At 51.8% G+C, this 26,156-nt stretch overlaps 1 protein-coding gene across 1 annotated transcript in view; it reads right to left on the bottom strand.

The window, feature by feature from the left end:
- Positions 1-21,047: 21,047 nt before the first annotated feature.
- Positions 21,048-26,156, bottom strand: part of MTFP1 (mitochondrial fission process 1) — a 5,826-nt gene continuing 717 nt past the window's right edge. The window contains exons 2-4 of the mRNA XM_027865014.1: positions 24,566-24,693; positions 24,033-24,265; positions 21,048-21,765 (exon numbers count right to left, since the gene is read on the bottom strand). Coding sequence (XP_027720815.1) covers positions 21,693-21,765; positions 24,033-24,265; positions 24,566-24,693 — 434 coding nt within the window. The 3' untranslated portion in view covers positions 21,048-21,692. The remainder of the gene's footprint in view (positions 21,766-24,032; positions 24,266-24,565; positions 24,694-26,156) is intronic.

Raw genomic sequence — 26,156 nt, 5'->3', positions numbered from 1 at the left:
CTCTGCTAATTCCCCCTGGACAATTATCTTCTGTCAATTCTCCTCTGTCAATTCCTCTGATCAATTCTCTTCTGTCAATTCCCTTCTGCCAATTCTCCCCAGTCAGTTTTCTTGGTTATCTCTAGAGGTTAATTAGTTACCTCTGTAGATTAACAACTAACTTGGCAGCTTAGTTGGTTAATTACCTTGCATGTTGCCTCTCTAGGTTAATTGTGCACTGTCTGTTATAGCAATCAGTTAAGCCTACACTGTGGGTTATCTCTATGGCTTATCTATATTATACTGGGTATCTTTACTTTGTGAGGTGTCTCTGTAGGTTAATTGCACTAGACAGGCCAAATGCCCCCTCTCTCTAGGACTCTTTCTCTCGCCTTCTGAAGGTCTTATCCACCAGACCTTGATTTTTCAGGCTTCATTCCACTTAAATGGCTTCCCCTATCCTTAGTATAAGGTCTCTTTCTCTTCACTGAATCCCTCCCTGAGTGGGTGGAGGACACTCTGTATAGGAAAAGGGGGTGGAGGGCAAGGTGATCTTGTGATGAAAGTGAATGCTTATGACAATTCCATGGAAAACCATCCTGGAAGGGCCTAGGATGAGACCTTCCCCAAGGTGCCCGAGCCACCCCCCCCAAAGCTTAGCACCCTAGCCCAGCATAGATTAAACTGATGAAATAATATTGTGAATTGGTTACACAGTGGTGGGAAAAGAGATTCCTGGGCAGCCCAGCTTTAATTATCCCACTTCCCCCCACCCTCTGCCTGCCAGTCTTCACCTCCACCTCTAGTGACTTAGCAACACTAAGGGAGGTCAAAGGCATGGAGCTCTGTAGAAACATTGGGGTGATAGATCATTAGAGCTGGGAGGAACTTTAGACAGATCTCATCAGAGCTTAGGGGCAGGAGTAGTACATGGAATGTCAGAGGTGAGATGAGTCTTCAGCAAATAGATTTGGAGCTGGGAGGGACCTTAAAGAACTCTGGCCAACTCGCTTTTTTATGGAGGAGGAAACTGAGGCAAGGAGAAGGGGAAGAGACTTGTTCAAGGTCCCCCAGCCCCTTTCTCTATATACAAACAGTAAGGGTTAACTGCACAGGCAAAGCAGTAGAGAGATGATTGATTGATGTGTTCAAGGATTATGAAGCAAGTAGAGAAGGAAAGGGGTGGGAGGAGAGGGGAGGAGGGAGGGGAGATGAGGGAAACCCCGAGCCCAGGGGCTGGGGCTGAGGAGCCTTTCCAGCAGGGCTGTGAACCAATAAAGAACCCTGTGTGTGAAGATGCTGCCTGTTTCCTTTCTGGGCCCCTCCCTGATTTCACACTTTCCTGCAGGCTCTGATCCCAGCTCTGACAAGCAGAACCATTTGGGAAATGTTGCTTTCTACACGTTCTTCAGGGAAGAAAGGCTCAGAGAGCTCAAGTGATTTACCCAGAGTCTCCCAGCTAGTGGGTATCAGAGGTGGGACACTGTCAATTGATTCAGGGACATAGTGTCCTGTAGAGGGAGGAGAGAGGGAGCAGAACCGGCGACTCGGGCCCCAGAAGACGAAGGCCTGAAGAGAGAGCCAGCCACCTGGGCTGTTTGCTCCCGCTGTGCTGTCCCCCACCACCAGAAAGCTCGAACCTTCTGCACCACCAAGGGTCCAGCTATGAGCACCTGGGCTCTCCCTTCACCTAGGAACTCTAGTGGAGAATGAAGGGATAGTCACATTGACAACTCACGTTCTTAGGCCATGCCCATTTAACAGATGAGAAAGCTGAGGTTCAGAGAGGAAATCCAGAGGACTTACAGCTAGTGAGCCACCAAATAGAGATTGGCCTCACACGAGGGTCGACTAGAGCCGGGTGTACAGGCGTGGCTGAGCCAATTGTTAAATATTCAGGGTGAGCATATACCTTGGAAATTGGGACACACTGAGAATCAGGGCTTCATTTGTTGATTTAAGGGAGTGGTGGAGAAAATTTTAACCATTTTTTTTTTCAGAGAACTAGCGATTAAACATGGCATGTCTGGCCCAGATGCCTCCAACCCCTACCGAGTCATCTCCAGGTCCCAGGTGCCTATGTGCCTACCAAAAATGTGAATCAGGTTCTAAAAGGACTCTTCCCTCTCCCCACCTCAGTATCTAAACACCTTGTTTTGCACTGAATCACACAGGAGAAATGATAAGGGTCTGAGGAGGGATGGAGTCAACTTCACAAGAGGAAGGCTGTGGAGGCATGCTTAAGCATTAGTTCATATGAAGAAGATCTGGAGGTGTTAGTGGACTGCAAGCTCAATATGAGTCAACAGCACTATGGGACAGCCAAAAAAGCTGATTAGATCTTCAGCTGCATAGAGAGGAAGAACCTCCAAGAATAAGAATAAGGCCCTCCAGCCTGGTCAGCCCAATCTGGAATTCTATGGTCAGTTCCGGGCAGGTAGAGACTGTCCCTAGGAGCACCACCAGCAAGTCAAAGAGCCTTGAACCTATGGCATGGGAAGATAAATCGGAAGAAATCGAGGTGTTTAGCCTTGAGAAGAAAAAACTCCAGGAGGATGCAAGAACTATTAGGAGCAGGAGTGAAGGAGGAAGACAGAGGCTTGGTGGAAGGAGAAATTTGCTCGTGAGAACTGTCCCCAGAGGATAAGGGCCGTTTGGGGAGGTTTGTCACCACTGGAGGGCTTCAGGAAGAAGGCGGGTGCCCATCTGCAGGGGAGGCCACGAATGGGATGCGTGCTCATGGAGGGTTTGGACACGACGGCCGGCCACGTTGGCCCTCTGCCCGGCGTCCTCCTGGAGCTCCCAGCATAGACTCTCTGAGCCGTAGCATCCCCTCACGCAGCTGGTGCCTCCACTAGAATCCCCTCTGAGGTTACCCAGTCCCCTCGAGGCGGCCCATTCCATCGTGACAAGACAAGCGTGCTCCTCCTAAGGAAGCTTGCCTCTGGCATGGCGCCTGAAGCCTCCTTGCACTAGCCTCCATCATTCCTGGTTCTGCTTGGCCTCAGGGCCACCCCTGGAGTCTTGCCTTCTTCAGCCTCAACGTCCCGGATTTGTTCAAGGCTCTTTGCCACCATCGATGCCCTCAAACCTCTCAATGTCCTCCACCCCCAGCTTCAAGTCTCAGCTAAAATTCCACCTCCCGCAAGAAGCCTTCCCAGCCTTTCCCCCAACAGGCCCTCCCTCCAAGCCGCCCCAGCCTTTGCCCCAACAGGCCCTCCCTCCAAGCTTCCTCACCCTTCACACATTATGTATCTCACATTGTTCTTATCTGAACATTGTCTCCACCGTTGGAATGTGAGCTCTTTGAAGGCAGGGGCTGGGTTTCTGCCTTTCTTCAGACCCCCAATCCTTAGTGACCGACTGATCACAGGCACCCCACACACATACTGGTAGCACCCCAGAGTCAGTGCCCCCTATCCACTGCACCATCCAGCCCCCTCAGGGAGAAGGTTAGAGGACACCCTTTCCCTCGAGTCACACCCACTGTGAAGAGTAAGGCCAGTGGGCAGCAGGGACACGGCCCTCGACCTATTACCAAGGGAAGCCCCCCATGCCAAGAGGCTGAGAAGACAGATAGGTCAAAGGCCATGCTTTGGGCAGAGCAGCATGCTTTAAGAAGAGTTAGACATCCAATAGCCTCTGAAAGGCCTTCTGGAGCTCTGGGCCGGCGCCTGGGTCAAGGCCCCAGGTCCCTGGGTAACACATTCTAGGGTGGAATGGCCGAGCTGGGAGGAGCCTTCAAAGGCCATCTGGCCCACCCCCTCCTCCCATGGGACTCCAGACTTAGAGCTGGAAAGGGCCTGAGGCCCTCGAGTTATGGATGAGGAAAACCGAGGCTCGGTGACGAGCACACGAACCCTTCCCTAGACTAGGGAAGCAAAGCCCCAGGTTACTGGACAAAGACCTGAGAGATTGTGAGAGGAGCAGAGGGAGGGAGGGAGGAAGGAAGGGTGCCCCAAAAATCTCAGCGTTAGAACCAGAGACCGTCAAATTGGATTCAACAAACATTTGTTAAACACCTACTATGTGTCAGGCACTGAGGACACAAAGAAATACACACATGTGTGTGTGTCTATGCACATATCTAGGACATCTAGGGGGTGCAACGGTGCACAGAGTGCCAGGCCTGGAGTTCTGAGTTCAAATTCGGCCTCAGACACTTACTAGCATAAACCTGTTTGCCTCAGTTTCCTCATCTGTAAAATGAACTGGAGAAGGAAATGGCAAACGACACCAGTATCTTTGCCAAGAAAACCTCAAGTGGATTCACAGAGTCAAACGTGACTGAAACAACTCAACAACATGCATGTGTATATATACATATATACATACACATACACATATATATTATACATACTCACATATACTATATAACATATTATACATACACATTTTGGGGCAATTTTTAAAAATGTATGTGTGTATACATAAATATATATGTATACACACATATGTATGAAATTATGTATATAATACATATACATACATATGCATACATATAAAATATGAAAGAAATGTAAATTGTGTTATATACCATATCTTTAGCTGAAAAGGTATAGACACAAAGAATATATATGAACATACAAGTGTATTTACACACACACACACACACATATGTAAATAGATCTGTATCTCTCGCTCCCCTTGGAGGACTCCACAGTCCGGCCCAATAAACCTTTTTTCCTTCCTTCCTTCCTTTCTTTTCTTCTTTCTTTTCCTTCCTTTCTTTCCTTCCATGACCCTCCATCTCCGGCCTCTCTCACTTCCCCATGCCCAGAATACCTTCCCTCCTCACCATCACACCATAACATCGCTAGGTTCCTTCCAAGCTCAGCCCAGATATCCCTTCCCCCGCGCTGTTACCTTCTATGTGCCCAGGACAGAGGCAGCCTCGCTTGGAAGACCCGGGTTCCAGCCCCACCTCTGACGTATGCTGGCTGTGTCACCTTGGCCAAGTGACTCCACCTCCCAAGGCCCCAGACAATGCTTTAGGAACCCAAATTCCAAGGCAATTGCTGCTCTGCATTATTGGAGTGAAATTCCTCTCCCAGAGCTATCCACATTATCTCCTTAATGCTTGGACCCAGGTTTTCCTGGCTTGACTATCAGATCTTAACTCACTTTGCTACACGATTATTTAAAAAACAATATTTGTTGATGAGTGACTGGTTCCTGCTACAGAAGTTTTACCATAAGAATGTGTTTGTTCAGTCTTGCTAACACACCAGCTCCCCCTTTTCTGATGCCGCTTCCCCAGATCGGAGGGCTCAAACCAGAGGCCACAGCAGGGACTGCCCAGGGCCGGTGGGTCACTGTAGGGAAGGGAGCCCCTCACACCAAGAAGGCCCCAGAGCTCTCCCCTTCCCACACGGAGGTCTGGAAGCAGGTGTCAGCCAGGACACGGATAAGGAGTTATTGGGGGTAGGGTTAGGTGTTAGACATTGGGGTCATCCCCGAATAACAGGAGGAATTCAAGACCAGCTGGTCCCACTCACCATTTGAGGGGCCGTGAATGGGAGTATCAACCTGGCAACCCCCAGCTCCACCCCAGGGCCAGGTGGAGGGGACAGAGAATATGCTCTATTGACCCACAAAGGGTGCGAGACCTATGGCTGCTGAGGAGCAGAGACAGAGGTACAAGGACAGCAGGAATTTGAGGTCAGCTAGTCCAACTGCCTTATTTTGGAGAGGGGGAAAGGAGCCCAGAGAGGGCAGTGGTCTGCCCACAATCACACAGCCAGTCAGGACCAAAGCCTGGTCTTCCATCACCCTTTTGCCATACCAGAATGGATCTTTGAGCCCTCCCTCCAGTCTGACTTCTCTCTGGGCCAAGTAGACTGGCACTGACCAGGACAGAGCCTCCCCACAACCCTGATCCCTCCCCGCCTTATCACAGCCACCTAAGGCAGCCTTGGGTTCGAAGCCTAGAGATGTACTGGGAGACACCCCAAGACCACCCAACCCCAGGCTCAGCCCAAGGGGCTTGCTTAACACGACCACCAGCCAAGACGTGAGCACGGCCTCAAGGCCACCATGGCGAGGGGAAGCTAGGTCTGGAAGAGACACAGTTCCTCATGTAAGAAGCAGGCTAACACTGATGAGGCCCACCAGTCCGGGATCAGCCCAACCGGAAACAGCCGGGCTCTGCCCAGGCCTGCCACCGCCCCCTGCCCCCTTCCCCCTCAGCCAAACTGGAAAGATGAGCAGGAGCATCTCTGCCTTGTGACCTTGGCAGAGTCCTTTCCGTTCTCTGAGGCCCAGCTTTCTCATTTATAATACACGGACAATATTACTCGTGTAGCTTCCCTCACCAAAAAGAGTTGTCCAAAAGACTGCTCTGTATACCTACAGCCCTCAGAAGGACAAGCCACTACCATTTTTATCAGATGACCCCGCCCCATCTCACTGCTCTGCCCCTTTCCCCCAGTGTCCTCTCCTTTCCTGCCCCCGTTATTAAGAGGTAAGGGCATTGCGTTCAGTAACGTCCAACTCTTTGTGACCCCATTTGGGATTTTCCTGGCAGAGATACTGGAGTGGTTTGCCATTTCCTTCTCCAGCTTATATATATATATATATATATATATATATATATATGCAGGCCGCATGTGGAGACAAGGAGCACGTGGAGGTCCAGCTAAAGGCCCAGCAGGTGGGCAGGGGTAGAGTCCACAGGGGGCCGGAGAGCCACGGCCTCCCCCCTGCTGTGGAGGAGCCCGGGTGCCATGATGCTGGGTGCGTTTCAGCAGTGAGGGGTGGAGGCAGGAAGGCTGGGCTTGGAGGTTGGAGGCCCAGCAGGTAACCCTGGGCGAGGGACTTCCCACCTCTGGGCCTCAGTTTATCTTTCTGCAGAAATGGGGCCGGTTCCAGGCCAGCTCTCCTAGAAGGCTGGTGTGAGGAGAACCCTTTGTGAACCTTTAAGCACATAGACACGAGTGACTGCTCCTTCCCAGGGGACTCAGGGTTGGGCAGGGTAAGGATGAAGGCACAGGGCTGCAGGTCAGGGACAAGAGAGCTGAAACCCAAGGCGTCCTCCCCTTCGCCTGGCACACAGTAGGTGCTTAAGTGATTGTGGCTTGCCCTACAAGGGTATTGTCAGGATTAGCAACTCTGAAAAACATGATTTCTCTGATTAAGAAACTGGCTACCCACCTTCTGATGGAGCAGGGGTGGACTCCTAGGCCCAAGATTTTGGGCAAGGACAATGCAGGCCCTTGTTCTGTCTAATCACCCTTGTGGCATAAGGTGTTTCTCTCCCTCCCCACAGTGGGGGAGGGGCGGGATTGGAGGAGGGAGAGAAAAATCCATTTTTGCTCATTAAAAAAATGAAATTTAATTTTTTTTTAAAAATGAAAGAAACAGCCTTTCGAGAGTTGCCCTGGGGCATAGAAGTAACAGCAGTGTCTGGTCGAGGCCACCCCTCTCTCCGAGTGAAATAAGGGGTGTTAAAATACTGTGAGGGGTCCAGAACCTCAAGATGGTATCTGGTACTCCGTAAAGAAGGCCAGAGCTGGGAACACCCCCCCCTACCCCCTGGGAGCCGAGAAGCAGGTGCCTGGCCCCAGATGTTTAGAGTAATGATAATGGCTGAAGCTTACAGAGAGCTTTACCTTTATCACCTCATTTGATCCTCACAAAACCCCTAGGAGGCTCAGGCGCTATTTTTAACTCCATCTTATAGCAGAAGAAACAGAGTCAGACAGTGGTGAGGTGACTTATAGCTATTAAGTATCCGAAGCTGGATTTGAACTCAGATCTTCCTGACTCCAGATCTCGCACTCTATGTACTGTGGCACCCCCATTAACTACAAGGTCAGATGACTCGAAGCTTATTCTTCTTGTTGACTACCTAGTACCACCTAGTAGTTGACGTCATGGCCTACAGGCTGACCTGTTCTTGGTCACACAGCTAATTCACTGGGAAGAATTTGAAGCCAGGACCCTCCTGCCCAAACGACTGCAGTCGTTTCCTTTTCCGTCTCTGGGATTCTATAGCTCTCCCCACAAGACCAGAAAGAGCCAAGCAGGTCAGGGGGGCACCTATACACTTAGAGCACAGCTCACAGGGCACCGGACTGGCCTCTAACCTAAAAGACATACAACATGCTGCCCTTCCCAGCCCTTCTGGAGACGATGCCTTAGCCCACATCCCGGTAGGGATTTTGACGAGGGACTGCTACCATCTGCCTGCTTTTCCTCTGCTCCGGGCACAGCGAGGTGAGCCAATGTGGCAAGCCAAGAAGAGCCGGGGACCAATCCTATCTGACGCTTCATGGCCATGGAGCCTTCAGAGCCTCAGGTGCTTTTGGACAACTTGCTCCTCCCCCCCTTCTCTGGACCTCAGTTTCCTCATCTCTAAAATGGGGGAGATGGCCTCCAAGGGGTCTGGAGGTCTAGAGCTACGCCCCTGGGCAGTCTCTCTCCCCCATCCCAGGCATGGAAAAGACAGGGGGCTGGGCATACCACTCTAGGCCTTTATTGAGAAGTTCTCCATCAGGCATTCTGGGGGGCAGAGGACGAAGAGCTCCCCATGGTAGACACCCAGCGGGCTCGGGTTTGAGACCTCTGCTGAACTCTAGTGTGGACGCAGAGGGCTGTGGCCAGAATGGCAAGCAACATTACCTCCAAAAGCAGAGAGCCCACGCTTAAGAGCAGGGGGTCTCGGGGCCCTCCTGGAAGGAGAGTGGGGGGGAGAAAAAGAAGAAAGGAGTCACAGGTGGCCCCCTGAGGGTCACAAATAGGACTGCAGTAGTTTATGCTTCTTTGTGTAATCATAACCTGAGGCAGGGCAGGAATTATCCCCATTTCACAGATGAGGAAAGCCAGGCCCAGGGAAGGTCAGAGAGCAGGTATTTTGACAGAGCTTTCTAGAGACAGCCATAGCCAGGGATTTTAAATGAAGCAGGAAACACCCAAGGCCGGCTGGGGCTTGGGCCCCTAGCTCTGCTCAGGCCTGACTGAATGACCCTGAACCAGCTTCAGTCTCTAAGCCCTGCCTTGGAGGAAGCAGGAACAGCTGAGGCTTGGAGGATTTGGGCTCTGGGCATCCCTGATCTTGAAGCAAAAGGGCATCGAGGCCTTTTCAAAGGGGCCTGGCCTCCAGGACTGGGCAGTCATAGGCCCTGTCAGACCTTGTGGGGAGCCTTGGGCTCGGTTCTGAGGGCCATGGCCCAAGAGAAATTGGAGAGGGCCCAGAGGAGGGCAGTCAGGATTGGAAGGGTCTGGAGCCCAGGCCAAACGGGCACCAGGAGAAGGGACTGGGAACGCTTAACTTGGAGGAGAGGGACGGGAATCTGACAGTTGTCTTCAAGGGAAGAACCGTCATATGGAGGAGGGGGTATATGTATTTGGCCCCCAAGCACAGAACCAGGAGTAACGAAGGGGATGAAGGCAGATTTCAGCTTGATGTGTACGTGTGGGGGACACTTCCTAACAATCACGGGGGAAGGAACGAATGAGCATTTATTAAGTACCTACTATGTGCCAGGCACTATGCTTTACAAAGCATAAAATCAGATGCTTCTAGGGGTGGTTTGCTCCCTCCCTCCTCCCCAGCCTCACCCCCACTGAATGTCTTCAATCAGAGGCAGGACGACTCCTCTCTGTGAACTTTCTACTGGGGATTCCTTTTGTACAAGGCTTGGGCTAGATGCCCTCAGATGTCCAGAGGGGACAGGACTTAGTCACAAGACCTTGCTCTTTGTCTGAGGCACTGCTCCCCTCTGGGGCTCAGTTTCCCCTTCTGAAACAAGGACTAGATGAGAGTTAAGTTTCCTTTTCTGTCTCTGGGATTCTATAGCTCTCCCCACAAGACCAGAAAGAGCCAAGCAGGTCAGGGGGGCACCTATACACTCAGAGCACAGCTCATAGGGCACCAGACTGGGAGGCAGGAAGATCTGAGTTCAAATCCTGTCAGACAACTACATATGACCCATAGCCAGTCACTGCTCCTCTCCAGAACTCAGTCTCCTCTTCTGTTAAGTGAGAGGACACAATGATCTCCTGGGTCTCCTCCAGCCCAGCTTAGAGCCAGGATTCTGAGCAGATGGCTGGCCCAGATTTCCCATAGGGGTCCATAACCTTCACCCCATCGCTCACCTTTGTTACTCTTGTCTTTTAGGAGCAAAATAGAAGCTGAGACCTGGGAAGAGTCTTCCTTCATGACCAATGGATTGTCTTGCACACGAGTAACTTCAGAGGGCTCCCCAGACCCTGAAAGGCAGAGGCCACCCCCTCTTCCCCATCATGCTTGGCTCCCAATGGACGGCCCCCTCTCACCTCAGTGCATCTGCCCCACCCCTCCCTCTAACCCCGAACTCTCCCTGCCCACAAGGCCGAGGGGTGGCTGGACAAAGCCAGCTCCTACCTGCCAGATCCCTCCAATGCAGGGGCTGGTTGGGCCGGCAGCGGCTCTCACGGCAGCAGCATACGCTGCTCAGTGAGGGGTCATCCAGAAGTACCCGCCTGCAGCCACGGCAGGGACAGGGCGGTGAGGAGCTGGGCGTCAGGATACCCAAATTCTGCTCCCTGCCCTGCTGTCACTACCACAGGGTTCTGCCTTCCATGGTCACCCCCCACCCAGCTGACCCCACCCAACAGAAATAGACCATGAAGCTGTGTGACCCTGGGCAAGTCACTTAACCCCAACTGCCTAAAAAAAAAAAGAAAAAGAAAAAGAAAAGAAATAGACCATGAAGCTATCCACATCAAAGGCTCCACACTCTTGTCACCTTCAAAGAACAAAGCTGTGATTCACTTAGAGCTCACTCTGACTAGGTCACTCCCCTGCTCATGAAATTCTGATAGCTCCCCACTGCCCTGAGGTTATAGCAGCAGCCCTTCCACTGGCCACTTTGGGACCGTCACTCCCGTTGTGCAGAAGCAGCCTGACAAGTACCTGGACAGGTGCCCTCTGAGTCCCCTCCTCCACAACGAGCTATGAGAGACCCAGAGAAGAGAGCTCTCCAAAGTCCGTGGCACCGCCAAATGGTGTCTCCGTAGTCAAAACAGACCTGGTTTTATTCATGGAGAGGATGTAGCACCCTAAGAATCACCGGGCCTCTTAGAGGATCCCAGAGTCAGAGCGGGAAAGGAACTCGAGCCCATGCAATCCAACCTACCCCATTTAACAGCTGAGGAAACTGAGGCACAGAAAGACGCAGCAGTTTGTCCTGGGTCACACGGTTACCAAGTGTCTGAGGCACAGTTTGAATCCACGTCTTCCTAAGACCAAGACCAGAGCCCTAGCACTAAGTCACCCGACTTGCAGCTGAGGGTCCCATCTCCCCAGCAAGGCTAGCTTTGCCCGAAGCAGGGACCGCGATCTAATCTGGGGCCCAGCCCCTCAGCGACACTTACCTGTTTGTTTCTCTGTAGAAGGAACAGGCCTTCTTCATGCTGTCAGAGGGGACTTTGGGGTCCCCTACCAGCAGGTGGCAACGAAGGTAGACCTGCAGGACGGGCATCAGGCTTGAAGGGGGGGAGGCACCGGCATGGGGGCCCCCAAGCTGTACTCAGCACCAGTCAGATGGACCCAAGCATGCAAGCTCAGAACTCTACCAGTGGGGAGGGGGCTCCCCTAAGGGATGCACGGCTAGATTGGTGGAGTGGGGAGTTTGGTGAACTCCGACGGGAGAAAAGATAGCATCTTTGTCGTTGCTTAGCTCCAAGTGAAATTTAGCATTTCTTTCAGATATTTAAAAACCATTATTCTTTTTTTAACTAATTTATTTTTAGTTTTCAACATTTACTTCAAGCTTTTGAGTTTTAAATTTTCTCCTCCTCCCTCCCTCCATTAGTCATGTTGTAAAGAAGAATTAGAACCAATAGGAGAAACCACAAGAAAGAGGAAACAAAACAGAAGAAAAAAAAAAGAGCAAATAGTGGGCTTCAATCTGCATCCAAACTCCATAGTTCTTTCTCTGGATGTGGACAGCAATTTCCATCGTGAGACTTTTGGAGGTGTCTTAGATCCTTGCATTGCTCAGAAGAGACAAACCATCATTCTTGAGACGCCTGGTCACAGTCTGAGTAAGAGCTGGGCCCTCAGACCGAATTCAGGGCCCTGGCCTTGGATGGACTGATCCAGAGGGGAATGAGAGAAAGCAAGAGAGTAACATACAGGGGCCACAGCAACGTAAATGAAAGGATTCCAAAAAGGAAGCTGATTCGGAGTAATTGGAAATAATAACAATAAAATCAGAATGTTTTACAGTAATAAATAATAAAGATGACCAAAAGTATAAAAATATATTTCTTCTCAGAAGAGAGGCGGGGAACGACAGAATGGTGCACACAATGTATTTTTATGCCTTTTTTTTGTTTCCTTCTCCCTACCTCCACCTTGGCATATAGTAGGTGCTTAATTAATGCGTGTTTAGAGGTAGCTGGTTTGGACAGCAGATAGATTCTGGGCCTGGAGTTAGGGAGACAGTTCAAATCCAACCTCAGACGCTTACTTAGCTATATGAAACTGGGTAAGTCACTTAACCTCTGTCTCAGCTTCCTCAGTTGTAAAACGAGGATGATAATGATATAAAAATAAAAAGGCCAAAATAAAACTTGTTTTTAAAGAAAAAGACTATTCAGGTCCCTTGCACACCTAGGGAAGGAAAGCTCAGGAGAGAATCCAGTTCCAGGCCAAGAAGAATCCTCACTCATATCTGAGCCTAGTTAGGAGAATCGGAAAGCCTGTAGGGACAGCAGCAGAGTCTCCGGGGCGGCCCAAGGCAGGAATCGAGAGTGAGCTTCCCTACCATCCACAAAACACCTACAGGGAAGAAACCAGCGGAAACAATGCATCCCATCAGTGATGGATCTACTGAGTCCATTAGGGAGAAGGCAGCAAGCCCCGGAGAGGCAGGGAGAAGAGGGAGCATCCCATTTTAAAGATGGGGGAAAGAAAAACAGAATGGGTAAGCCACTCCCCTAAGGTCACACAGCAGAGTTGGACCTGAACCCAGGCTAAAGGCATCATTAGAATTCATGCTGTCTCAGATACACATACTGTTTCCTGGTAGGAGAAAAGTCCTAAGCTCCCTCCACAAACGATGGTTACTCAAGAGCAAGGGACCTCCCTTCCCCACCCTGCCCACCCAGGCTGCCAGATGAGACCCTCTGGCCGCAAGAATATATGGACAGTTTAGAAGTGAGCTCCTACCACCACCCCAACACCAGCCTTTCTAGCACTGGTCTGTCAAGGAAGAAATAGAGCTGATGGGGAGCCAGACGGAACTGGTTTAAAGTCTGGCTGCGCTACCAACTGTGTGACCTTGGCCAAGTTACTGCCCTTCTGTGACTCAGTTTCCCCCGCTGTAAAATAAGGGGGTTAGGATAAGTGATGTCTAAAGTCCCTTCCATCTCTGACATTCTAGGATAATCAGTCTTTAGGATGCAGATGCTCATAGGGATTTAGAACCTCTAGCCAACCTTTCCACCTGGACAATCAGACCCGGACGTGTCCCACTGGATTTTTCAGGGCATCTGTACCTTTGATCCCATACTATATACAGTCTGCTCAAGCGTGTCTCCCTATACATCAACAGCCTTCCTGGGGCCACCCTCTTGGTCAATCAGCAAGAGAAGAAATAATGAACCGCAGCAAAACTGGGGGGGGGGCATTATAGGCAATAGCCCCTCCCCCACATCTCTACCTCCTCTGCTCCAGAAAAGTAGACTTGGTACTGTGGTAAGAGACTTTTTCTGTATTGGCTTCGTGACTGACATTTCCTTAGGACAGCAAGTCACATCAACTAGCTGTAGAGACTACAGGATCAAAAGCCCTGGTGCCATCTGGTCAGTTTTTGCTCTGTCTGCAAAATTCCATCCTGAGAGCCGCTTTGACCCTGGTCTTTCCCATTCATATTATTATTTTACCTGATGTAGATTTCCCCTTCTATCAACAAATCCTTGAATTTTTTTAATTAGTACTTTGCTCCCAGCCCCTAACACAGACCACCCTGACACCCACCCGTAGTTCTCGATAATGTTGTAACGCAGGTGGGGCTGATTCAGGGCTAGTCCAGGGTAAGCCACACAAGTATGCACATAGAGCGCAAGGGCTGCTGGGCGTCACTGGTGACTGAGAACTCAAGGTGGAGCTCAGAGCCCAGGGTGAAAGCGGTGGAGTTAGCAGTGACCCTGACAGCGGGTGTATCCAAGCCTCCTGGGAAAGAGATACAGACAGAGACAAAGAGACAGAGAGAGAGACAGAGAGACAGAGAGACAGAGAGACAGAGAGACAGAGAGAGAGAGAGAGAGAGAGAGAGAGAGAGAGAGAGAGCGAGCGCTATTACTTAAAGTGGTGATAAACTCCCTCAAATATATAGGCTGACAGAAGGCAGAAGTATCCCTGACTCTGCCCCTAATTTGCTGGGTGACTTTGGACACAGGAAACTCCACTGGGCTTCTGATTTCCCCACCTGCATCATGAGGGCCCTTTTCCTTCTGGACTTCTGTTCCAAGGCCCTTCCTAGCTCTGACTTTGGCAGACTTAGTGGAATCAGGAGGGGCTAAGTAAAAATCTTTCCATAGTCAGTGCCAAGCTGTGTGACCCTGGGAAAATCACTCTCAGCATCAGTTTCCTCAATTGTAAATTGGAAACAATAATAGCACTTACCTCCCAGGCTTAAAGGGCTATAGATGCCAGCTATTAATATTATCATTATTACAGCACCTCCTCCTATCAACATACTCTGTCCTAAGGTCCCTTTTCTGTTTTAAGGTAAAGGGATATTCACACATGCATGGGGGAGGCAGTAAGAACTCGGTCACCTGCCCATCCTCCCTAGGCGACTTTGAAAGGGATAGAAAAGGAAGCCTAGCTCTTCATGCCCCCTGCAGATTTGGACCAGGGTAACCTTTCCCTTCCACTCCCAATTAGGACTCACCAGGCCAGAGCCTCACTGAGAAGTCCAGGTGCCCCACCCCTGACAAGGATCCAGTCACAGAAGAGACCTGGGAAGGGTTCGGGACCTCTAGCCTTGTAAGATAAGCAGAGAGTTAAAGCTAGGAAAAGGGAAGAAAGCAGAGATTGTTAAAGCCACTGGACTTGATCCCTCCCTACAAACGAAGGTCAGTTATAGAGGTCATGGGTGGGATGTTAGGCTTCTCTTAGGTCAATACAATTGTGTTAGAAACAGCCTGGGCTTCAAAGAGATCATACAAATGGGTAAAAGGACCCATGTGTACAAAAATATTCATAGCAGCTCTTTTTGTGGTGGCAAAGAATTGGAAATTGAGGGGATGCCCATCCATTAGGGAATGGCTGAGCAAGTTATGGTATATGAATGTAATGGAATACTATTGTGCTATAAGAAATGGTGAGCAGGTGGACTTCAGAAACACCTGTAAAGACTTATGTGAACGGATGGGGAGTGAAGTGAGCAGAACCAGGAAAACATTGTACACAGTGACAGCAATACTGTGACATGATCTTACACACACACACAGGCTCAAACACCCACACCTAAGACCTCTTAAGAACAAGCAGCTTTATCCCAGATTGGGAAACCAAGTTGTATGCCCCCAGTTCAGGGCCTTTGACTTCACAGAACCCCAAGATCCAAGTTGGAACCTCAGCCCATCTAGTGCAACCCAGATTTAGATAGGAACCCCTTCTTATAAGATATTCGGCAAGTGCTCATCCTACTCCTAGTTTAAAGGCCTCCAGTGACAAAGAATTCACTGCCTGCAGAGGATGCTTGTGGATAGGCTTCATTAAGAAGTTTTTCTTGATATCCAGCCTCCATCCTCTTTTGGACAACTTCCTAGGCTCCCCCACCCCACCTGGCCCAATCCTCCCAGTTCTGCCTTCTGGGAACAAAACAAGGATAATACCCCCTCCCCAGGACTGCCCTTCAAACACTTGAAAACAGCCTCATCTAAACATCCCTAGTTCTTCTGGTCAATGGCCTCCGATGGAGACTCTTCACTTCTGTTGGAGAACCTCCACCCTCCTAGTCATCCAGGCTCTCAACCTCATTTGAACTCACCCCTCGGATCCAATCAATCGGCCAATCGTGTGTTTCCATCTCTACGACCCCTTTCTCTTCACTCACAGGGCACCATCCTAATGCAGACCCTTCATCATCCCTCACCTGGACTATTGGGGCAGCCCTGTAATCAGTCTCCCTCCCTGCGGTCTCTTCCCTCTCCAATCTATCTTCCAAGAAAACGAGTACCCCCAAATCAGGCCTGATCATGCTATTCCTCTCAAAATATATAGGTATATGTGTATAAATAAAACATATAAAATATATATATATAATCTAAAATATATATATTTATAAATATACTTTTTTTTCCAGTGACACCCTATTGTTTCTAGAATAAAATACCCATTTTTCAGCCTGGCATTTAAAGTCTTTCACCATCTTGCTCTCACTTGTCCCCTTTTTTATATTACACCCCCTAACAGCACTTAGCACATAGCAGGCCCTTAATAAATGCTTGTGGGCTTTCTTCTTCCCCAACCTGCTCTAAATTCCAGCCAAGCTGGCCTCTGCCATTTCCTATATCCAGCATTCCATTTCCCTACTCCATGTGTGGTACATACTCCTTCCTTACCACCATACCTTGGAATCCCTGGTTTCATTCATTCAAGGCTCAGCTTAAATGCTACCTCCTCCATAAAGCTTTCACTGATGTTCCTAGTTAGTATTCTGTCTCCCTTATCTATGTACATACTGTTTCTCTTCCTACTAGCTGTGTACCCTGGACAAGTCATTTTACCCTGTTTGCCTCAGTTTCCTCCTCTGTAAAATGAGCTGGGGAAGAAAATGGCAAACCCCTACAATATCTTTGCCAAGAAAACTTCAGATGGGGTCACAGACAGTCGGACACGACTGAAAATGATTTAACAAAGGTTGAACTGGGGTCTTCCTGAAGCCACATCCAAGGATAACAAAGTTATTTCCAGCTAGCTAGGACGTCTGAGTGTCTACCGTGGCCCATATTGATTTCACCTTTCTCTGAAATTGCTACCCTCATCTGAATTGGATTTAAGTGAGAGTGGCTGAGTCACCAGCCTCACTTTCACCTCCTGAGCCACCTATGTCCAGCGGCCAGATATGGATCAAGACAACTGGAGACGCCCAGGATGCAGTGGAGGACCTTGGCCTTTTCAGGCCAATAACAGTTGTTATTTACATTCATTATGAGCCAATCAGGGATGCTCTGCCCAAAGGGAATGTACATTTTTAATCTGAAACTCTTTTTTCTCCTTTTCTCTTAAAGACCAGCCTTAACCTCAAATCACTCGGGCTGTCCTTGATAGGTCCCAGGTCAAGCCTACTTGGTCATTGGGCCCTGAATGTAACAAATGTTTCTGTTTTGACCAGACCCTGAGGGTCTTTCCCTCCCAGATCTAATTTTTTTTTATTAATTAAATTTTTTTAAGAGGCCATTCTTTGCTTCATTTCTTACCTAGCCTTAATCACTGAATAGGATTTGCCTCAGTCAAACTGAGACTGTTAAGAACCTTAGCTTGAAAAGGCCAAGGTCCCCCAGTGCATCCTGGGCCATCTCCAGTTGTCCTGATCCATATCTGGCCACTGGACCCAGATCCAGTGAGGCTGGTGTCTTTGCGCAGCCTCCCTCACTTAAATCCAATTCACTTGCACGTCATGGCATCAACTCCCTGATGTCATTGTCCTCTTTGAGGACGAAAGAGAAAGAAAAAAAAAAAACCCAGCAGCTCTCATGTATTTGGGTACCAAACCATAAGATTTTGAGGAGTCCGTGGACCCAGTGGATAAGGTTCTGGATTGAGGGAGGTCACTCGAGAGCACCAACAAGACTCATTTATTTTGGGGTAGATGGCAGGTTTGATTGGCTGCCTCAACTCCGCCTAAACACCCTGCCACCCAACGGGTCATCTCTGCCGAGCAGCCCGGGCTCACCAGCTGAGAGAAGCCACAAGCCTTCAGTGGGCCAGCAAAGACGACATAGCCAAGCACGGTGATGGCTCGGGAAGGGGCGCAGCTGCCCAGGCGCAGGTATTGGCCGTCCAGAGAGGCCGACTTCTTCACGGCCAGGAGAACGTCTGTGCTGTTACACTCCTGGAGGAGGGCGTCGTCGGCCAGGAAGCTGGTGCTGACTTGGGGAAAACAAAGACCAAGCCTTTGGAATCTCTGCTGCCCGATGGTCCCCAGGAGCCCAAGCAGTAGGCTGGGAAGGCAACTGCCCTTGGAGCAGTGGGCGAGGAGGCAAGGTGACAGCTTCCATAGGACCCAGCCCAAGGTGGGCAGTCCTGCCCACAAGGCCATAGATACCACCCCAACTTACCCCAGGCTCTCCCACTGGCCTGGTGCGTGTTCCGTTACGGATGAAGCAATAGAGCCTTGCCTACCTGCTCTTAAAAGGCAATGCCTCCCCCCGCCCCCCCCAGGAAGAAGGAGCATGAAAGCAGGGGCTCTTAACCCTTTTTTAGCCCCTTTGGCCAGTCTGGGGAATCACATTTTTAAATAATTGAAGAAGGCCCTCCGTTTCAGTCAGAGGTCAATGAAAAGAAAGCTGGTGATTTTCTCTCATCTGAGTTCACAAACTCCCTGGAATCCCATGGAGCCCAGGTTAAGAAGCCCCATCTGCTCTCCAGTGATTGTGTTGGACAACTCTGTGTGTGTGTGTGTGCGTGCGCGTGTATATGTGTGTGTGCGTGTATGTGCATTGTGTGCGCGTGTATATGTGTGTGTGCATGTATGTGCGTGTGTGTGCGTGCGTGTGTGTGTATATGTGTCCCATCTTTCCAGGGATCCCAGCCCCCAACCAGCAGGAAGGCCTCTGTCTTTAGACTCCAAGTATGTGCGTGTGCGTGTATGTGTGTGTGCATGTGCGTGTGCGTGTGTATATGTGTCCCATCTTTCCAAGGATCCCAGCCCCCAACCAGCAGGAAGGCCTCCGTCTTTGGACTCCAAGTTCTCCAAGGCAGGGGGACCCTCCTCATTATTGAATGACTGGGGCAAACTGCAGAGACTCTTGGCCGACCCTTTTAACAGACCCCAGATCCTTGGTCCTGCACGGACCTCCCAGCTCCAACATCCTTCCTTCGGTGTTCTAAGGGGTTTCCCAAATCGGGGTCTTGGTTGTATTCTCCAAGAACCTACCCTTCTAACTTTGGGTCTAAGAGCCCCCAGCCTTGACGGTTTACACCCTGTTCCGACAGCCTGCATCCACAGCCTCATTCCCCACCTACCAAAACATCCTGGACTCTAAGAGCCCCGGTAGCGCAGAAAGTCTCAACCTCAGTATTGTTTGACGAGCTTTCCTCCAGCTGGGAGGAAGAAAGAGGGCGCACATAAGGAGGAGATTGGGAAGAGCTCCCCCTCCCCTCCCTCATCATCAGGGCCTGGGCCAGCCCCTCCCCCCAAACCCGGAGGAGGGCCCCTCAGTGCCCACGGGCTGCTGTGGGTTCCCCACTCACTCAGGGGGTGAAGAAGTGGGCAAAGGTAAATGCAGCCCATCGGAGGGAGAACCAAGATTTCACTCACCCTCCTGTGACAGGCACCAGCAAAAGGCCATCAGCAGCCGCCACCAGGCCTTGCTCTCAGCCCCAGGGAGGAACATGGCCACGTCATGGCTCCCCACTAGGGCCAGGCTTTATAGCCTACTGCCCCACCCCACCCCAGGCCCAGGTGTGGATCATTCCCACCCCTGGGCAACGGCTGCCTCCATCTCCCCACACCTGCTACTGCCCCAGCCAGAAGTGGGGCTGGAGACAGAGATGGAAGGGGCTGGGATTCAAGTGACCTGGGGTCCTTCCGGTTCCATTTCATCCAATAATTCACGGTGTGACCTTGGGTGAGTCATTTCCCTTTGTCTAGGACTCAGTTTTCTCATCTGAAAAACAGGGACAATAACCCTGCTGTCTCCCTATAGGGGCAGTCATAAGGGTCAGAAGACAGAATCGGAAAGGGTTTGTCAGGCACAAAGCGTAACAAAAATCTAAGTGATTAATACAGAATGTCAGAGCCAGGAGAGCCCTTAGAAGAGGGATGTCAGGGCTGGGACCTGATGATGTTCAGTCATGCCTAACTCTCCATGGGGTCTTCTTGGCAAAGATCCTGCAGTGGTTGGCCATTTCCTTCTCCAGCTCATTTTACAGATGAAGAAACTGAGGTGAACAAGGTAAAGTGACTTGCCCAGGGTCACACAGCTAGCTAAGCGCCTGAGGCCAGATCTGAACTCGGGGAGATGAGTCTTTCTGACTCTAAGCCTAGGGCTCTACCCACTGAGCCACCCAGTTCCTCTTCCTTTCCTTTATTTGGATAAACTGAAAATCCCTGAGCTCTGCCAGCCTCTATGCTCTCCCTATGACACGTGAGGGACTGAGGCCCAGGAGCTGAAAGGTGTCCTGGCCCCTCCCAGCTCTCAGTCAGCTTCGGGTCATTGTCCCCTCTCTAGAAGTCTCTGGGCTCCTCAAATCCCTTAGCAGGAGGTGCTTTCTCAGACTGTCCCCATCACCCTGCCCATCCCAAACCCATCTTTAGGCAGAAGCTCCCCCAGTCAGAGGGCAACCCACAACATCTGGGGGTCCCACCGGAGCCAAGGCATTTCCCTGGCTGGCCTTGGCTGAGCCTGGAGGGTTCCATCCCCCTGCTTCTGACCCAGATCCCTTCATCCCCAGGTGAAGCCAAGAGAGCCCTTCTCAGGACAACAGCTTGAAATTACAATAAAATTAAAAAGAATAATACTCATAATAAAAGTTAAAATACACAAGATTACCAAAAAAGCAATTATCCTGGAAATGTTGTCAAAATAGTGAAAAACAAAAGTTCACAGATGGCAGGTTAAGGGTCTCTGTCTAGTCAGATTCTAAGATCAGGACATTCCATGCCCTAACCTTTCCATCTCAGACATCCCCTGTTCTAACGGCTGTCCAGCTGGCATACTCACACAAACAATGGTGAACTTTCGGGCAGCCAGAGGTGAGGGATCTCTGGGCAGGGCCCCGGGCATCTGTGCTGCCCCGATAGAAACCCCGCCCAGCGCTCGGTAGGGTGGATACGAAGGATGAGGGAACAAGAAAGCTGGCCTGCCCACCCACTCCCACGAACAGAAAAGGCGAATTCTGCTAGACGTGAATTGTGTTTATTGAGCACCTCGAGAGTCCTGCAGGGTCACTCACCAGGCCCTCCTCTGGGCAGCCTTCCCCAGGACAGAGACGTGGGAGGGAGGGGTCTTCCCAGCTCCCACAATTAGGTCACAGTATTCTGGGTTTCCCCCCATCCCTGCTTCCAGAGAGACCACCACCCGATCTGATTGGCATTTCACGCCCCCAGAATTCTCCCTGAGCAACTTTGGGCAAATCGTTTTCCCTCCCTGAGCCTCAGTTTCCTCATCCATTGAATGGGGCTAATAATACTGGCACTAAGTCCCCCTCAGTGTTGCTGGGAGGGAAAGCACTTTGTAAATGCTAAAGAAATGGGGCAGGGTGGGGTGGGGGGAGGGTGATGCTTCTTACACAGTGTTAGTTTGGTTGGGGGGGGGCAGTGAGAGAAACCACAACCCAGGAGTCCCAGGAACTGGCTCTACCACTGACTTCACAGTATAACCTAGGGAATGTGCTTCCCTCCACTCTGGCCATCAGTCTCCTCCTCTGATGATCTGAGCTCCAATGATTTCAGGTCCCCAGGCCCCCACTTTGGAGGTTCCCAGGAGGATGAGGCATCAGTTGGCATGCGGGAAGAGCTGGGCCCAAGGCAGGGCTGGAGGCGTCAAGCGGAGCTGGGCTTCTCCTGAGAAGGGTAGAGTTTACGTAGGCTGGAGTCCATCAGGAAATCCACTGACCTGTGGAGACACGGAGGCAGGGTTTGGGGCGGCCAGTGGCTGTGCAGCCAGCCTCCTTACGGGTCACTTTGGGTGGGGAAAAAAATCCGACCTCCCCATTTGACAGAGGAGGAAACTGAGGCCCAGTCTCGCCCAGAGTCCCACAGCCACTAGGTATCTGAAGCAGAATTTGGCTCTAAATCTGTTTTACGATCCTATCCACTGCACTACCTAGCTGGGCTGCTAGGTGGCGCCATAAGGCATAGAGCTCCCAACCTGGAGTCAGGAAGACCCGACAGGTGGTAGCTGCGTGACCTTGTTTGCCTCAGTTTCCTCATCTGTAAAAAGAGCAGGAGAAGGAAATGGCAAACCACTCCAGTATCTTTGCCAAGAAAACCCCAAATGGGGTCATGGAGAGTCAGACACCCCTAGGGGCCTCATCCCAAGAGGCAGCCCCTTCCACTTGGAAAGCGTTAGGAAATTTGTTCCTGATGTCGAGCCTAGATCGGCTTCTTTGCACCACGCACCCATGGTTCCTGGCCTCTGCTCTCTGGGGCCGTGCAGAGCCGGGCTGAGCCTTCCCCGCCTCTCTTCTTAGCCTTCTCCTGGCCAACTCGGCCAATTCTGTCAACCAAGCCTCCTACGCCACAAACTCAAGCTCTTATCCCCCGGCTGCCCTCCTCCAGCCCCTCTGCAGACCTTATCTTAAACCCCAGCGCTCAGAAAGGAACCCAGCCCTCCCAATGAGGCCTGCCCCAGGCACAGAACAGCGAGTGGTGCCTTCCTCCTCCAGGAAGTTCTGCCGGCTTAACAAAGCCTGGGAGCCAGAAAGCTACCTCTCTGCAGTTACTGAGCTGGAAATGTGCCTAAGAGAACCCAAGGTGGCCAGGCGGCAAGGGCGTCATGACTGCCATCTAGCAAATCACACACACACACACACACACACACACACATACATACCCCTATACATACACACACTCACACATACACACACACACCCCCATACATGCACACACTCACACATACACATACACTCACACAAATATACACACTCACACCCATACCTATACATACACACATGCACACTGATACACATACACACACATATACATTCACACATACACACACTCTCACACATATATCCACACACACACACACACCCCCACTGGTTCCTTCCCCAGTGCCTTCAGTCATGCTTAGGCCTCCCTCATCCCTAGCCACACCGGACAGCCAAGCCCTCCTGCCATCTTCCTGTATCTCGGCTCCCTTTCTCAGACAAATACGCTGCCTCCCCCTCCTCTCCCTCCCCTCACGACCGTTGCAGTCTGACTTGCAAACCGCCCGACTCCACAGAAACTGTCCTCTCCACAGCCATCTCCTCCCTGGCAGATCTGACGCTTTTCCTCCAGTCATTCTCCTTCCCAGACCCCGGGCTGCAGCTGACCACCCACGCCTCCTTGCAGTCTGGGACCCTCGGCTTTCTCCCCGTTCATCCCCGGCCTCTCTGCCTGCTCCTTCCCAGTCTCCTCGGCCGGCTCGTCGTCCCTACCAGGCCCATGGGCCATGAACGGCTCCCAAAGCTCCGTCCTAGGCTAAGCCCACTGGTCTCTTCCTTTTAGCTACCCTGGTCACCTCAGCAGCTCCTGTGGGTTTCGCAGATGTTTCCCTCCCTCCTCAATGTCTCCCTTGGGCCTCTGCCCTGCCCCACCACTGCCTGCTGGATGTTTCTAACTGGATGTCCCACGGCTCACACTCGCTAGGTTTCGAACCAAACCCCTCCCCAGCCTCCCTTCTTTCCAACGTCCCTCCCCATTGCCAGGTCTGTGGCCACAGAGCATCCTGGACCCTTCCCTCTTCCTCATCCCCCTGACCCACCCTCCTCCGTCACACTCCCACATCCACCCCTTCTCTGCACCGTCCCCTCACCTACGTAAGGTCGCCCCGCCTCCTCTCCCTCCACCCCAGTCTATCCCTCACACCCCTCCCAGACCTTCCTCAGGCACAGATCTGACCATGGGACTTCCCTACCCGACCACCTTCAGCGGCTCCCTGGCTGGGGCACTGACCACCGTGCCTCCCCCGCCTCCTCCCTCTGCCGTGCCGGCCCCTGCTCTCCCTGGTGATGCCCCTCCACTCAGGGGTGGACGGGCCGGCCAGGCTCCACTCCTCTCCTGGCCGGGATGCTGAGGCCCGGCGCTTAGCACAGGCCAAGCAGATCCCTAAAGGGGGTGGGAGGAAGCCCAGTGATGTCCAGCAGTGCCAGCCCCGGGTGAGGGCCCCGTGAGTACCTGTCGATGGGGTGAATGATGACGGGTATGGCCATCAGCCCCAGGGCCGTGGTCGTCCACTTGCGGGCAGCCAGGGGCCAGCTGGTGGCTCTGCTGAGGACGTAGAGAGAAGTGGCGCACAGACGGTTGATGGTGAAGCCCGGGATGGCCACAGAAGCCAGTGCCTGCCAGATGAATGTATCCATCACGGCCACCGCCACCTTGGCGGTCCTGCCCGACTCTGGGCTCAGGGCCTGTGGGGAGAACCAAACAGGAGACTGCTGGAGCTGTGAGGGGGCTGTCTGGGCAGGGGCTGGAGGACTGAAAGGGGGGAGGGTCCACCAGCATCACGAAGAGGGACACCCCCAGGGCAGTGAGGGGGAGGTGCAGGACAAGCAAGCTCTCTCCTCATCCTCAGGAAGGAATAGGGCGGTCCCCAGGAGCGGGGAGGAAGTGGCTGTCCGGGAGAAGTGTCCCCGGGACTGTACCCCATCTGAGGATGGGGTAGGGTGAAAATGGGTGGTACCGCGTGGGCAAACGGTCCCCGTACGCACAGCTCTGGTCTTCTTGCCCTTGTCCACAGCGTCGGCCACCACATAGGAGCTGGCCACCCCGTAACTCAGCCACACCACAGAAGTGGGCACGATTGCTCTGAAGGCCTCTCCCACTTCATTGGCATAACCTGGATGGGAGAGAGGCTTTGTTCACGACCCCACTCGGGGTTTTCGTGGCAAAGATCCTGGAGTGCTTGGCCATTTCCTTCTCCAGCTCATTTTAGAGATGAGGAAACTGAGGCAAACAGGGTGAAGTGACTTGCCCAAGGTCACATAGCTAGTAAATGTCTGAGGCTGGATTTGAACGCAGGTCTTCCTGACTCCACTCCATCCAATCCTCTTCGAGAAGGCGCAGAAATGAGCACAAGGTTGGAGAGAGCAGGAAGAAACAAGGATTAAGGACAGAATGAGGTCAAAAGCCGTGGAGGAAGCCTGGCTTGGCAAAAAGTGGTGAAAGGACTGGGGGAGACCTGTGTCCGTCCTTTGGCCTCCGGGGTACCAGGGCCAATCTTCCCTCCATCTGCAGCTTGGGGCCCTAGAGAAGGGGGGCTCCCAGAATCCCCCACGCTCTGGGCAAACTCCTTCAGTGGTCTGGAGAAGTCTCTGGGCCGCTTCTCAGAGTGTTTTTAAATGCATAAAATAAAACATAGGGGCAGCTAGGTGGAGCAATGGATAGAGCACCAGCCCTGAAATCAGGGGACCTGAGTTCAAATCCGATCTCAGACCAAACACTTGACACTTACTAGCTGTGTGACCCTGGGCAAGTCACTTAACCCCAATTGCCTAAAAATAAAAAAATAAATTAAAATATATAGGGTTACAAAGGAAGCCAATCATTCTGAAACACAGTTGTTCAAAATTAAAAACCAAAACAAATTCATAAGCCCCAGGTTAAGAGCCCCTGCTCTAGGCTCTGCCACTCATGTGATGGGGGTGGGCGGGGAGGGGGCTGGGAATAGAAGGCCCCTTTTCTTTTCCCTCCCCCCAAGACCAGGTGACTCCTCCCCTGTGTCCTTCCAAAAGGGGAAAAGGGGCGTTGGGGTACAAAGAGTCCTGGCCAGGGAAAGGAGCCCCCAAGTATAAGCTCTGCCACTAACTGGGGGGGGGGGAGGTGTGCCACCTCCTTCTGGAGTAAGTGACCGGGCTGGTGGCTTTGTTTCTTTTTTGGGGGCGGGGAGTTCCCTGGTTACCAGCCAAGCCTGTTCCTGCCCCATACCTTGAGCCTTGGGCTGATCCACCATACCCCTCCTAACGGGAGACTCCCCCCCCAGCAGTCCCCTCCCCCACCCCAGCCCTCCGATCCCGGCTCCAGCCCCGTCCCCCTTGGGTTGTCTGCCCAACTGTGCCAAGCTGGGGAGCGGGGGGCTTCCATTTAGGAAGGGCAGGGCCCCAGGACTCGGTCCCCACTGCATCCGGGCTTGCACTCGGAAGGTTTAGTGGCCCCCGAGGCTGCCGCAATATGGAAACGAAAGAGGCATTACAAACAGTGCCCGAAAATGTGAGAACAGGAAAGGATCCCAGACCCCGGAATGTCAGCGCAGGGAGAGACCCTGGGGCACAGAACCGCAGAACGGGAGACCCTGGGGCACAG

This window comes from Vombatus ursinus, unplaced genomic scaffold (assembly GCF_900497805.2).
Source record: "Vombatus ursinus unplaced genomic scaffold, bare-nosed wombat genome assembly UNPS02001287.1, whole genome shotgun sequence".
NCBI lineage: Eukaryota > Metazoa > Chordata > Mammalia > Diprotodontia > Vombatidae > Vombatus > Vombatus ursinus.
The sequence above is the reverse complement of the archived record's forward strand: the minus strand, read 5'-3'. Positions and strand labels throughout refer to the sequence as shown.